The sequence below is a fragment of the Papio anubis genome, chromosome 19 (genome assembly GCF_008728515.1).
Source record: "Papio anubis isolate 15944 chromosome 19, Panubis1.0, whole genome shotgun sequence".
NCBI lineage: Eukaryota > Metazoa > Chordata > Mammalia > Primates > Cercopithecidae > Papio > Papio anubis.
Genome location: NC_044994.1, coordinates 6387279 through 6401326, shown reverse-complemented (window position 1 = coordinate 6401326; position 14048 = coordinate 6387279). Strand labels below are relative to the sequence as shown.

General features: G+C 40.6%; 1 protein-coding gene and 1 long non-coding RNA gene across 18 annotated transcripts in view; one reads left to right on the top strand and one right to left on the bottom strand.

Annotated features, from left to right (window-relative positions):
• The window catches only part of LOC116271450, a 58358-nt gene that overhangs the window by 13702 nt on the left and 30608 nt on the right, over positions 1 to 14048 (bottom strand). For 7 of the 9 annotated variants that reach the window (XR_004180016.1, XR_004180021.1, XR_004180013.1 and 4 more), the window contains one exon: positions 13424 to 13548. The exons of the other annotated variants lie outside the window; for them this stretch is intronic. This is a non-coding gene — a long non-coding RNA (uncharacterized LOC116271450). The remainder of the gene's footprint in view (positions 1 to 13423; positions 13549 to 14048) is intronic. 9 annotated transcript variants of the gene reach the window in all.
• The window catches only part of ARHGAP28 (Rho GTPase activating protein 28), a 240190-nt gene that overhangs the window by 215925 nt on the left and 10217 nt on the right, over positions 1 to 14048 (top strand). For all 9 annotated transcript variants that reach the window (XM_017951551.3, XM_017951550.3, XM_017951548.2 and 6 more), the window contains 4 exons: positions 2245 to 2442; positions 2789 to 2902; positions 7190 to 7246; positions 8848 to 8972. In XM_017951551.3, coding sequence (XP_017807040.2) covers positions 2245 to 2442; positions 2789 to 2902; positions 7190 to 7246; positions 8848 to 8972 — 494 coding nt within the window. The remainder of the gene's footprint in view (positions 1 to 2244; positions 2443 to 2788; positions 2903 to 7189; positions 7247 to 8847; positions 8973 to 14048) is intronic.

Genomic DNA, 14048 nt, shown 5'->3' with positions numbered 1-14048 from the left:
CTCAGCCTCCCAAAGTGCTGGGATTACAAGTGTGAGCCACCACACCCAAGTGGTATCTTTAACTTTCATTCACTCTATTCATCCCAGAGATACTGGCTGTCTATCCTGTGTCAGGCACGGGGCAAGGTGTTAGGAGTAGGAGAAGAGGCAAAGATGAAGGCTTAAATGGGACAATGTCAGAAGTCAATAAGACCATTATGTAACTTGTAAAATAGACTCTAGAATTGCTGGTTCTCAGCTACTCTACTCATGTTAGTCTGATGTACAGAAGTGGAAAGGAAACTCTGATGAGCGTCCTCGGGGAGGAATTGGAAATCACTAGTTTAAATTATATTCCCAACATGTTCACGTTTTTAAATTTGTGAAAATAATTCAATTTAAATACTTCCAGAATTTCAGAATTTTAGAGATCATCTGATAGAATTTGGTCATTTTACATATTAGGAAAATGAAGCAGAAAAGTGATTTCTCCACTAATATATAATAGAACATTTGATAGAATCATATTCTATAGTTTCATCCCCAATTTTTCTCCCTTTATTTCACATTTATTCTTTGCTGTATGTTGGTAAAAATCAAAGTTTCTCTTGCTCTCTGGATAATCATTCTATATACAATAGGAAATTTATTTTAAGTACAACAGGTATTTGGAATCTTTGAAATGAAATTGAGATAAGGATGAGTTGAAAAGAGATGGTAATTTTGAGGCCAGTAAACATAATGCTGAAAACAAAGATGGTTGTTAGTGCTGCCTCTTATCACACATTTCAGTGTTCTAAGGACCTTCCTCCTACACAGCGAAAATATCTATGTCAATTATAATGTATGTCAGTCATATTATATCCTTGAGGCGAGGGCAGAGATCAGCTATGACATAAAAATGACCTTTTCTAATATAATTCAGTAATTTTTCAAAAGCTGAAAATTTATTAGCTTGTTTTTTGGCTTTGTGTACACAGTGTTCTTTTATCAAAAACAATCCATCTGGTGTCAAATATCTGAGTTAAAACATCATCTACCCTTTCATACAACTGAGGATGCAGCATTTATCAAATAATTTAATACATTTCTAACAAAAGGTCCCCCCAGAACATCACGGGACTGGTGAGGATGTTACACACATGCGCTCTCTCTCTCTCTCTGTCTCCCCCTCCCTCCCTCTCAATTTTTTATTCTAAATTGTGACTGGAGCTAAGATTGCGGCTGGTGTGAGTTAGAGGTCAAGTACTCTAACTGAAGAATTGGTTCCTTTGGTTCAGATCCTGGCTCTGTCACTTAATTAACTGATGCTGGGCAAAGCTGCTTAGCCCCTCTCCACCTGGCTCTCTTCATCTGTGAAATAATAATAGTACCTACCTCACAGGGTTTGAATGATGAGAAGTGAATATATATAAAATACTAAGGGTAACGCCTGGCTCACAGCAAACCCTCAAATGAATGCTGACTATTATTACTCTTCAGTGCTGTTTTTCTCATTGCGAATACCGTATAGTGGAATTCAAACTCGGAAAGCCAAAGAGCACTTCTTTTGGGGATTTCATTTGTCTTGGTGAACTTCAGAAGTTTCTGATAAGTATTTATACTTCGGTAGCACAGCAAACTTGTATTAAGCTTTGTCAATTCTTTTTTTTTTTTTTTTTTATTGCTTCAAATACCTGCACACAAACTTTTGCTTTTGGCCAGCTGACAATTTCCAAGTTGAAAACCATAGAAAAATAGCACCCAAAAAGTCCATTTTTTTTATTGTTTAGTTGAGTTTACATTCAGGCTGAGGAATGAGACACTCCTGTTGTTTAAGTGGATTTTCCTCTCCCTAGGAAATGGTAAATAGTTTTCAGCAACAATGCTTTAAGGTAAGGGTATTTTTCAGAATTACTTTTCTTCACAACAAAACTACCTTTCGTGTTTATTGAACTGCAGCGTTTTCTCTTCCTGGTTTATATTTAATTTTAACACTTGTCAAAGTCTTTTAGGATAAAAGAAAATGCAAACCATATTTATAGAAACTGCAATATAATAAAATCCATTAAAATGGCCACTTTTACGAAGCAGACATTTGAATATACTGCTCACATTTCTTCTTGGTACTTTTAACCAGTTAGAGGGGAAACATGGTACGTTGAACCATTCTGTACTTCTGACAGTTCTCTGGCAGCAGAGTGAATGGGAACAGAATGAACGATAGCAATCAGGGGCACCTTTTGACGGTGTGCAATTGTATGACATGATGCTGTTTCTTCTTAGGCCCTCATGACATTCTTCAGTAAAGTGATCGCCAATGAATCAAAAAACCGAATGAGTCTGTGGAACATTTCTACAGTGATGGCACCAAACCTTTTCTTCAGTAGAAGCAAACACTCTGATTATGAAGAATTACTGTTAGCAAACACTGCGGCCCACATCATCCGCCTAATGCTTAAGTACCAGAAAATTTTGTGGAAGGTGAGTGACATTGTGATGACAGGTCCTCCTCGGAAGTCCATGGCCTCAGGAAATGTAAAGGCTCCGTGACTGGGCAACTCCCTTGGTCATAGGGAAGAAACACGAGAAGATAACCCCAGGTGGCTGTGACATCCTTACAGCTTCCGGAAGGGCTACTCTTTATCACAGTTTCCCTTTGAAACAGGGATCCACATAATTTTTTCTAAACTTTATAAGGACGATGTCACCATTTCTGGCTCCAGGATACCAAGTGACTGGGAGGAGTTGCCATGCCTGAAGACAGAATCTGCTAGGGAGGTTGAATTCAAGTGTTTTCCATCCAGTCCAAGCTATTTTTCTTCTCCAGGTTCCATCTTTTTTGATCACTCAAGTAAGAAGAATGAATGAAGCCACAATGCTGTTAAAGAAGCAGCTCCCGAGTGTCAGGAAACTGCTCAGGAGGAGGACCCTTGAGCGGGAGGTAAGACAGCGAACGAGGCACGGCGATTGTCCGCTGCCTAGATTTGTACTCCTCCAAGGGAGGCGCAAAGTAGCTTGTCATTTAGAACCAAGCGTTTTATATTCTTAAGGATCAAGGAGTGTTGTAACTATAAACATCGTGGAAAGTGGGTCCATGACAGAGTATCGGGGTCTTTGCATCTTGTTGAGAGTTATGTGCCTTTTGGTTAAAGTTCTTGAAATATCTGAGTCAGGAAGATTGTTTGATATCCCACCAGAAAGGCTAAAACGGTTCTCGCAAAAGCGGAAAGTCAACATTTTAGTCCCTGTCAACTTGATTTAAGGGCAATCCAGTATCCAAATGTCTAATACTTGGGAAAAGAGATTTCTTCATTGATCAGATAGTAAAGGAATAGCTAATCCTTAAATTATTTTGTGTAAATTCATTGCATTCCAAGGAATTCAGAGTCTTGTTTTAACAGTTATTTGTGTGGAGGCACATAATGGAAACAAGTTTTAGAAGAATTATTTTTACTGCTTTTATTTAACTCGAGGGTGATCACAAGTGCCAGATACTGCATTCAACCTTGAGGAGGATGTGGAGATACCTGAAATTTACTTTGCCCTCAAAGGAATTTATACCTAATGTGGGAGACAAATGTATGTAAGAGCCCCAGGGACCCAGCAGGGAAGCACCAGGCCTGCTGTGCCAGGGCCATGCAGAGGACAAGGAAATGTGCTCTAGCGTGGGAGACTGTGGATGGCTTCATTGAGGATGCAACATTGGAGCTACGTTTTTTTTGAGACAGAGTCTTGCTCCTCCGCCTCCTGAGTTCAATTGATTCTCCTGCCTCAGCCTCCCGAGTAGCTGGGACTACAGGCATGCGCCACCCTGCCCACCTAATTTTTGTATTTTCAGTAGAGACGGGGTATTTTTAGTGGAGTAGGGGTTTCATCATGTTGGCCAGGCTGATCTCAAACTTCTGACCTCAGGTGATCCGCCCGCCTCTGCCTCTCGAAGTGCTGAGATTACAGGCATGAGCCACTGTGCCCTGCCTGGAGCTACACTTCTTTTTATAGAGTTGGAGTCTTGCTCTGTCACCTAGGCTAGAGTGCAGTGGCATGATCATGGCTCACTGCAACCTCGAACTCCTGGGCTCAAGTGATGCTCCTGCCTCAGCCTCTCCAGTAGCTAGGACTATAGATGCATACCACCACACCTGGCTACCTTTAAATTGCCCAGGCTGGTCTTGAACTCGTGGCCTCAAGCGACCCTCCCACTTTGGCCTCCCAAAGTGCTGGGATTATAGATGTGAGCCACTGTGCCTGGTTGGAGTTGTATCTTGAAGGATGGATACCACTGCGAAAGGAGAAAGTCCAGGGAAAAGGACAGTAAATGCCAAGGCAGCAAGGTGGGAGGGAGTGTTGTTGATTTATCATAATCGTGATGAAAGACTGTATTCTCTGACTCATGATAGGCAAAGTGACTTCATATCAAGTAAAACCAATACTTTTATTTAGAAATGAAATTTTTTAAAATTTGTTTTGAGAAAAAAAATCACATAATATAAAATTCACTATGTTAAGCATTTGAAATTGTACCAATTCAGTGTGTTTTAGTATATTCACAATGTTCTGCAACCATCTCAGCTTACTGCAAGCTCTGCTTGCCAGGTTCAAGTGATTCTCCTGCCTCAGTCTCCCAAGTAGCTAGGATTATAGGTGCCTGCCATCATGCCTGGCTAATTTTTGTTATATTTTTAGTAGAGATAGGGTTTCACCATATTGGCCAGGCTGGTTTTGAACTCCTGACCTCAGGTGATCTGCCCGCCTCGGCCTCTCAAAGTGCTGGGATTGCAGGCGTGAACCACCACACCCAGCCTGAAGACTTTTTCTAGTAAGTCCAATGTCTGGACTTCCTTAGACAGTTTCTTCAGAAACGGTTGCTTTTTCTCCTTGTATAGGAGCAATATTTCCTTGACTTTTTTACCTAACAGCTGTTTGTTAAAGACTGGACATTTTGAGTATTATAATGTGGCAACTTTGGAAATCAGATTCTTCTCTCTCCTCAGGGTTTGTTGGTTCTGCTCTTGTACCTATTGTTTGTTTGCTTCATGACTTTTCTCGTGAACTGATTTTGTAGAGTCTGTATGCTTTGTTTTGTGTGGCTATGGAAGTCTATGTTCCATTAGTTTAATGATAACTAATGATCAGACAGAGATTCTCTTAAATGCCTGGAACTAAAAAACCTCCCAGTCTTTGCAGATGAGCAGTGTGTGTGCTGGGGCACACCTTTAGCACTCAGCAAAGCAGTTTCTAACTCTGCCTGAGCCCTCGCTTCCTGCTTGCACAGAACCTGAGGATCAGCCAGAAGTTTATGTTTCCAGCTCCTTCTCAGTCATGTGGCCTTTATATTCTCAGGAATATTTTAAGGCTTTTTACAACCTTTATTTTCCAAAGCATCTCAATTTCCAGCCTTGCCTCCCAAGCTTTTTAGTTATCTCTTGTTTTCCTCAATTCTGATCCACTGCATCAGGCAACTGTGACAAAAACACTTGCCTGTAAACGTTTTTGACATTACACCCCTTTAGCACCCATCAAGTTCCAAGTTAGGCAAGGTAAAGGCAAGCCTTTTGAGCCAGTCTTTGAGGGAGCCACCAGACAAATGAGAGCAAATCATTAGAATTCTTGAGCGAGGTTCATTCTGCTCCCTGCAGTACCCATGCCAGAAATGCAGGCCGTTATTTTCAAGGCTGTCACTGAATTGGAGAGCAGGGGTGGAAAAGCATAAGTAAAAATGACACACGGCTCTTTCTCTTACTTAAGCACTCCCCTAGTTGAAGCCTTTGGATTTGTGTCCAGAGTTCTAAAAGAGTCAATACTGATAGATTTTGCCAGTTCATCCATTGCTTCAATGGAGGGGCAGCCGTTTTCACTCTGGAAAACCGTAACAGTATAATTAAATGTGTGGAACAGAGGTGAGGTCAGGCCTTGTCAGTCACTACCCATATGAGCCTGGACAAACTACATTCTTTCTTTGAGCCTCAATGTTCTTATTTTATAAATTGGGAGGGAGGGCAGATAATGATCTGTTTCACAAAGCTGTCATTAGGACGGACTCACATGTCCGTCACATGTTCACACAGTTCACACAATGTATGTGAACTGTACATTGCTATATCCATGTCACTTTAATGTTTTATTGTAAATAGAACCAAGATAGAATGTAAAGATTATAAATACCATAGAAGCAAACACTTAAAGATAAAGAAATAGTTTTTCTTTCATACTGTTGTACTATACTGCTTTTTGGTTTTTCTGTTTTTATTTTTGTTTTTGTCTGTTTTTTTTGAGATGGAGTCTTGCTCTGCCGCCCAGGCTGGAGTGCAGTGGCGCGATCTCGGCTCACTGCAACATCCACATCCTGGGTTCAAGCGATTCTTCTGCCTCAGCCTCCCGAGTAGTTGGGACTACAGGCATGTGCCACCACGCTCGGCTAATTCTTTTGTATTTTTAGTAGAGACGGGGTTTCACCATGTTAGCCAGGATGGTCTAGATCTCCTGATCTCATGATCTCCCCACCTCGGCCTCCCAAAGTGCTCGGATTATAGGCGTGAGCCACCGCGCCCAGCCGCTATATTGTGTTTTTAATTCTTAATTTTGATTGGAATAGACAGTTCATTAACAAGTTACAAATTTAGAAGTCAGGAAAGACCATGGAATAAAAATCAGCCACCTCCAACTTCCCCTCCTGGAGACAAATAGTATCACCACAGCAGGGTGTGTGTACAGGAACATGCAGGTATGTAAACCTGAGATGCTCTATCCGCTTACCAGCAAATATCAATGTATGCTCTTTCCCTTTTAACATGAATGTAGCATACAGGAAACACTGTCCTGAGTCCTGCTTTACTGACTTAACAAATCATGGGGGATTATTTTATATCAGTCCACAAAGCTGGTACCTTTGCTTCTCTGCTTCTTTTGCATGCTATTCCATAGACACACAGTAAGTTATTTCAGTAGTCTCATATTGGTGAACAGTTTGTGTCTAATCTTTTGCTGTTACAATCCATGAGTCAGAGAACAAACATCTATATACATCATTGTTCACAAATGAAGTATATTTATAGGATAAATGCATAGATGTGGAGCTGTTGGATTAAAGTGCATATACATTTTATAATTTTATAAATATTGCCAAAAGGTTCTCCGTAAAGATTGTACCAGTTTACACTTCCAAAAGCAACATATGCTTGTTTTCTCAACATTACTCCAACATTACTCTTAAAGACTGTGTTTCCTTTAGACTGCAAGCCCCAAGACTTCAAAGGTACTGCAAAAATCACCCTCGGCAAGAAGAATGGTAAGAAAAATAATTTCCTTTCCCTTCCATTAACTCCCTATATAGTCTTCTCTGGCAACATCCACCACATTTATGTATAATGTTTGTCATGAACTATCCTTCAAACTTGACATTTTCAATGTGGCACATAAAGGAATGGTAGAGGGACCTGACTGGCTGATGATTCAGAATGTGTGCCTGGGCCTCCTATACACAGCTACAATGTTGTGGAAAGTTATAGAAGGAACGAGATTATTACGATCATCGGTCAGTAGTGTCAGAGTGTGCAATCTATTGTATAGGGAGAGGCGTCTGCAGAGCTGATGAAATAGGACATAGACAATTAAAGGCGTACTTTAGGAGTACAGTCTTGGCTGCAATGAGCCTGGGACTTGGCCCCCATCCAGATGCAAATCCCTCAGTATCTTTTCCGGAACTCCTGCTCTCATGGTTCTTGCTGGTAATGTTAGGAGAATACTGTAAGAACTGACTCTGTTCTAAAATATTTTGTGTTAGTTCCTTAGGGCTGCCCTAACAAGGTACCACAAATGAGGTGGCATAAAACAATAGACATTTATGATTCTTTCACAGTTCTTGAGGCTGAAAGTCCAAAATCAGGGTGTCAGCAAGCTTGGCGCCTTCTGAAGCCTGTGAGAGAAGCACCTGCTTCTTGCCCCTCTTTTGCTTTTGGCGATGCCAGTAATCCTCGGCATTCCTCAGCTGGTCTCAGCCTCCATCTTCACATGGCGTTCTTTCTTGTGTCTCTTCTTATAAGGATGCAAGTCACTTGGGTTAAGGGCACACCCTACTGCAGTTTAGACCTCTTATGTAATGGCCTCATCTTAACTAATTACATCTGCAATGACGTATTTCCAAATAAGGTCACGTTTCGAGGTACTGAGGGGTTAGGGCTTCAATTTGTCTTTTGGGGAGACACAGTTCAGCCCATAACATATTTTTTCTAGGGTATCAATAGAATATTGATAGAATGTGACTCTAAGGAGTCCATTTATATAAATCATCTACATCAACAGCACTATCCTTTGAGAAGGTACAGATTTAAAACAATTAAGAGACACCATCTTTCCCACAGCCACTTACCCTGCTCTGCAGTGTTTTCAGTGCACTTTGAGGGGTCCCATTTCAAGTGCCCCTGTGGAATTGAATTCGGGCCAGCCACTCATGGCTGCTAACTAAAGAAAGAAGGTATTGGAGAAGCCATATTTTCTAATTGACTCTTAACATTCTCAAAAGGTTGGTCTTCTTAAAATATATTGAAGTACAGAATTCTGCTTAAAGCAGGGTCAGTTAGGAGTTTGTCCAAGAAATGCATGAATAGAAACATTTGATCTTTGTCATAACCCAGTTTTTCCCCCTCATGATTTTAAGTCATTGTAGCAAGACCTGCCCATGTGCAGTGAAAGTAAAATCCCAGGTTAAGCTTAGTCATGAGCGAGTCTCCAGCTGAGAAAGTAAGTAGTGTTCCATTCTGGTTAATGTTGATCATAGTGACGTGTTTTCCCAATTCAGAGTAGCACTGATTTTCATAGCTCTTAAGTGCATCATTGAGCTGATATTCACCCTAGTTTGACAGAATGTACTGAATTTCTCCTCCTTGGCAGTCTGACGTGCCGGAAGGAGTCATACGGGTCCATGCTCCACTTCTCTCCAAGGTGTCCATGGCCATTCAACTCAACAATCAAACCAAAGCCAAAGACATATTGGCAAAATTTCAATATGAAAACAGGTAAGTCAATGTGAATGAAGGTCTCTGCACAAGTAGGAAAACATTTACCAGACGAATAACTTTCTAGGCATTTACAAATTTGACCTTTTGTAAAATATAGAACCTGTTACTTTAGGGAGTTTACCAGTGGATTACTAGAATGAAAAGAGAATGAATGAAGTTAGATATATGATTGCTAACAACAAAAGTTGTTTTTCAAAGGAATTTCTAGAAATGGGATTCTTAATAGGTATTGTCTATCTTGGTAGCTTCATTTATTCAGTGAGTTTTACCTTTTATTTTATTTTATTTTATTTATTGAGCTGGAGTTTTGCTCTTTTTGCCCAGGCTAGAGTGCAGTTGCACAATCTTGGCTCACTGCAACCTGCACCTCCTGGGTTCAAGTGATTCTCCTCCCTCAGCCTCCCAAGTAGCTGGGATTACAGGCACGCACCACATGCCTGGCTAATATTTTTGTACTTTATTACTAGAGATGGGGTCTCACCATGTTGGCCAGCCTAGTCTCAAACTCCTGACCTCAGGTGATCCGCCCACCTTGGCCTCCCAAAGTGCTGGGATTAGAGGCATGAGCCACTGCGCCTGCCCGAGTTTTACCTTTTATTTGAATGAAAATATAGCAAGTTAGTTTTGTGGATATCTTGATAGTCCTTCAAGAATAACATTTTCCTAGGCTTGCATTGGCTTTAACATGCCTGTATCAGATAGAGATTATGTAGTTAAGTGGATACCATAGCTGTTACTTTCCTTAAAACATACTACTAATAATTCTTAGAATCAGGATGATACTTACAAAAATTCTTTTTGCAAATCTGCCATGGTCACCTTGAAGGGGCACAGATCATGATAATTTTTGTCTGGACATGCTTACTAAAGAATAAACATTTGTCTTCTGGTTTATAAAGGATGAGAAGTACTCGTTTATCCATTGTAGAGCATGTATGATTTGCTGTCTCTAGTAAGACTGATGGATGGGCCTTAAAATGAAAGCATTCCAGTCATGTTGAAAAGAAGTAGCCTTGTTGAGCAAAAAGCCAATTGAAAAAGTTAACATATTGCACAATTCCATTTGTATAACATTTTTGAAATTAAATTTTATTGTTGGAGGATAGATTAGTTGCCAGATGTTGGGAAGGTTGATTTGGGAGATGGTTTTGGTCACTAAAGGCCAACATGAAGGACCCTTATGGTGTTGGAACTTGTGGTGTTGGGATCTTATAACTGACCCTCTATAAAATTCTATTGCAATTAATACACACACACACACAAATGAGTACAAGTAAAACGGGGAAATCTGAATAAGATAGGTAGATTGTATTAATATCAGTATCCTGATTGTGACATTATGCTGTAGTTGTGTGAATTGCTATCATTGGGGAAAATGGCAGAATACAAAGAATCTCTCTGTATTATGTCTTACAACCACATGTGAATCTACAATTATCTCAATAAAATTTAAATTAAAAGAAAAACAAGTAGCCAGTAAAAGTCATCTATGGTATGAGGTCAGGATTTTCTACCATCAGGAGAAAAACTCAGGAGATGGGTGCACCAAAATCTCAGAAATTACCACTAAAGGGGGTAGTGGAAGGTAGGGGGTGGAGGAAGGCATAGCGACCGGAAAGGCATGCTGATGGCCTTGGAAGTTTTTTTTTCTTTTGGTATTAGATTATATGATGTGTTCACTTTGTGAAAATTCATCAAGTTGTGTACTTCTGACTTGTGCATTTTATGTATAATATATACACACACGTTAACCTGTTTCCCACTTGCCCCAACAATACTGCACTGAGAGCAAGCTGCACTTTCCTTCCTAAATGGGAAATGGGTTAAAAAAGAAGAGTAGACAGAGGTCAACAGGAGCCCCAAACATGTATTCCTCTTTGCTATTGGCCTGGACACCTCCACGTAGGCAGTCATATAGAGGCTTGAAATACCATTCAAGGGATTTGGGTATCCAATAGACTTCTAGTTACAGATAATAAATTAGAACCAATGACTCCTGATAGACTCAAATCTTTTATAACAACTTCTTCGAAAAATCTTAGTAACTCAGGAATGGAAAACCAAACATCATATGTTCTCGCTTGTAAGTGGGAGCTAAGCTATGAGGATGTAAGGCATAAGAATGACATAGTGGACTTTGGGGACTCAGGGGGAAGAGGGTGAGGAATAAAAGACTACAAATTGGGTTCATTGTATACTGCTTGGGAGATGCGCACACCAAAATCTCAGAAATTACCACTACATAATTTACTCTTGTAACCAAATACCTGTTCCCAAAAAACCTATGGAAATAAAAAACTTTTAAAATAATAATTTTAAAAAATTGTGCCCTATCCGTTCTCTTTACTTGTTAGAACTATGGCCTATTTCAGTTTAAGTGTTGTAAACTGGCCCTGATTTTGCGTCTTTCACTAGAGGCTTATTTCTGACTGCCTACTCAGACCCCCATGTGTTTAAGTTAAAACAGGAGGGAGAAGACCCATTCCTTTCAGGTACTCTCCCTTACAACTAGTAAACCCTGGACAGTAACACAACAAAAAGCAGAGAAAGACTCTGAAAGGTGGATAGACGAGGCCTTGAGAAATGACACGGGGGTGAGTTCTGGGAGTTTCCTTATCACCTCCCATGCATCCCAGACAGAACACTGTGGAAACTTCCAACCTGCAACTGACAATAGGCACAGATGAAAAAGAGCTCTAAGGAAAGCCTAGCCAAAGGATTAGGTAAAGGGGTGGCCCAACCACAGAAAACCTTTCTGGCAATATCTGCCCTACTCCAGCCAAACACCAACAGAAAAAACGCGCCACCGCCCCATGGTTTCAGTGGATCCAAGCAGGGAGTGGATCTGCCATCCACCACGTGCCACCTAACACAACCAGGTGGGTGGTCTGATTCCAAGCCAGGGTCGTGTCTGCAGGGTCCTGCAGTGAGCTAAGCTTTCCCCTTCACCCAGCAGCAATGAAACACAGTAGCAGTGAGGCAGTGCAAGGCAGGCCATTTAGCACAAGTGTCAGTAAGGCCCTGAGGGAGCTGAGCCTCTTCCCCCGACCATATGAGCAAAACTGAACAAGGCCGGCCAAAGCAGAGCTTACCTGTTGCCCTTACTAGTATCAGTCAGCCCCAGTGGGGAGCTGAGCCTCCACCTGACACCTGGTGGAAAGGGGTAAGATGTGGGAACAGTTGACACTCTGCTCCCTCCCCTCCTCTTTTCTGGTGTCAGTGGGGCCCAGTGAGGAGCTGAGCTTCACCCTCAGCCTGCAGCAACAAGGCAGTGTTAGCTTCTGTTTTCCACCACCCTGGTGGCAGCAGAGCCCAGCAGGGAGCTGATCTCACACTCCCAATTGGAGGCAATGAGGCAGAGCCAGTTGCTGTCCTGCTTTCAATGGGGCCCAGCAAGAAGCTGAACATACATGCCCACCCAGACCTTGTGCTAAACCTCAACAGGAAGACTACATGCCAAAAAATGAAGATTAAATAAGCCCCAGAGTCTCATCGTGTCATATCCAAAATGTTCACAATACAACCCAAAATCACTCATTAAGACAAAACCACAACATGAATGAGAAAAAAGAAACCACAATGTCAACACTAAACTAAATCAAATTTTAGAATTTTCTGACAAGAATGTTATAGCAACTGTCACAAAAAGTACTTCCACAAGCAATTATGAATTCTGAAACAAATGAAAAAGTAGAAAATATCAGCAAAGAAATAGATGTTATTTAAAAATACAACAAATGGAAATTTACAGAACTGAAAAATGCAAAAACTGAAGTAAAAAACTTGCTGAATGGGTGAAAAAACTTGTTCAGTAGTAGGGTGAAGATAATAGAGGATAGAATTAGCAAACTTGAGGACATATCAATAGTTTATCGATTATGAACAACAGAGAGGAAATAAACCAGAAAAAAAATGAACATAGCCTCAAGGACCTATGGGAGTCTAACAAGTGAGCTACATGTCATACAGAATCCCAAAAGGAGAGGAAATACAGAGTGAGACCTGTCAACTGTGAATTCTATATTCAGCAAAAATGTCCTTCTGGAAATGAGGGAGATATAAAGACATTCTCAGATGAAGGAAAACTAAGAGATTTGTTGCTAACAAATTGACCCATAAAGGATGGCTGAAGAAAGTTCTTTAAACAGAAAGGAAATTATAACAAGGCTTAGAACATCAGAAAGGAAAGGAGAACATCAGAGTGGGTACAAAGAGGGCTATAAACTATCCTACTTCTCATGCATTTTTAAAATCACATTTGGTGAGAGAAGCAAAAATTATATCATCTGATATATTGCTCATTGTATGTAGAGGACACACTTAAGACAATTACATTTTAAAATGGTGGTGCACCCCCACTCCCTAAATGTGGTCTATGCAGAGTGACTTCCTTCCAAAAACTAGTGTGTAAAAAGGGAAAAAGCAACTTTACACCGAAGAAATCTGACCTCAGTTAGGTGATCGGGTTAATATTAGCAGTGATGTCATGTTGATAATATCCAAGTACACCCTCGATACGATAAAAACAGTCCTTTATCTCCGTGGTCTTCCTCCAAGAACACATAATTCCAATCTAAACATGAGAAAAACATCAGAAAAATCCCAATTGAGGAACATTCTGTAAAATACCCTAGCAGTACTCCTTGAAACTGTTCAGGTCATCAAAACTAAGGCAACTGTGAGAAATTATCAGAGCAGTCTAAGGAGACCCAACTACTATATTAATTTCCCAGTGCTGCCATAACAAATGACCACAAATTGGGTAGCTTAAAAGGTGGAAATGTATTCTCTCACAGTTCAAGAGTCCAGAAGTCTGAAATAAAGATGTCAGCAGGTAGATTCCTTCTAAAAGCTCAGTGGGAGAAACTCTGCCATGCCTCCCTCGTAACTTTTGGTGGTTGACAGCAATCTTGGCATTCCATGGCTTACACATCATTTCAATCTCTTCTCCCATCTTCACATCATCTTTACTCATTTTAGGTGCCACCTAAATCCAGGATGATTTAGTCTCACGATCTTTAACTAATTACATCTCTAAATGCCCTATTTCCAAATAAGGTCAAATTATGAACT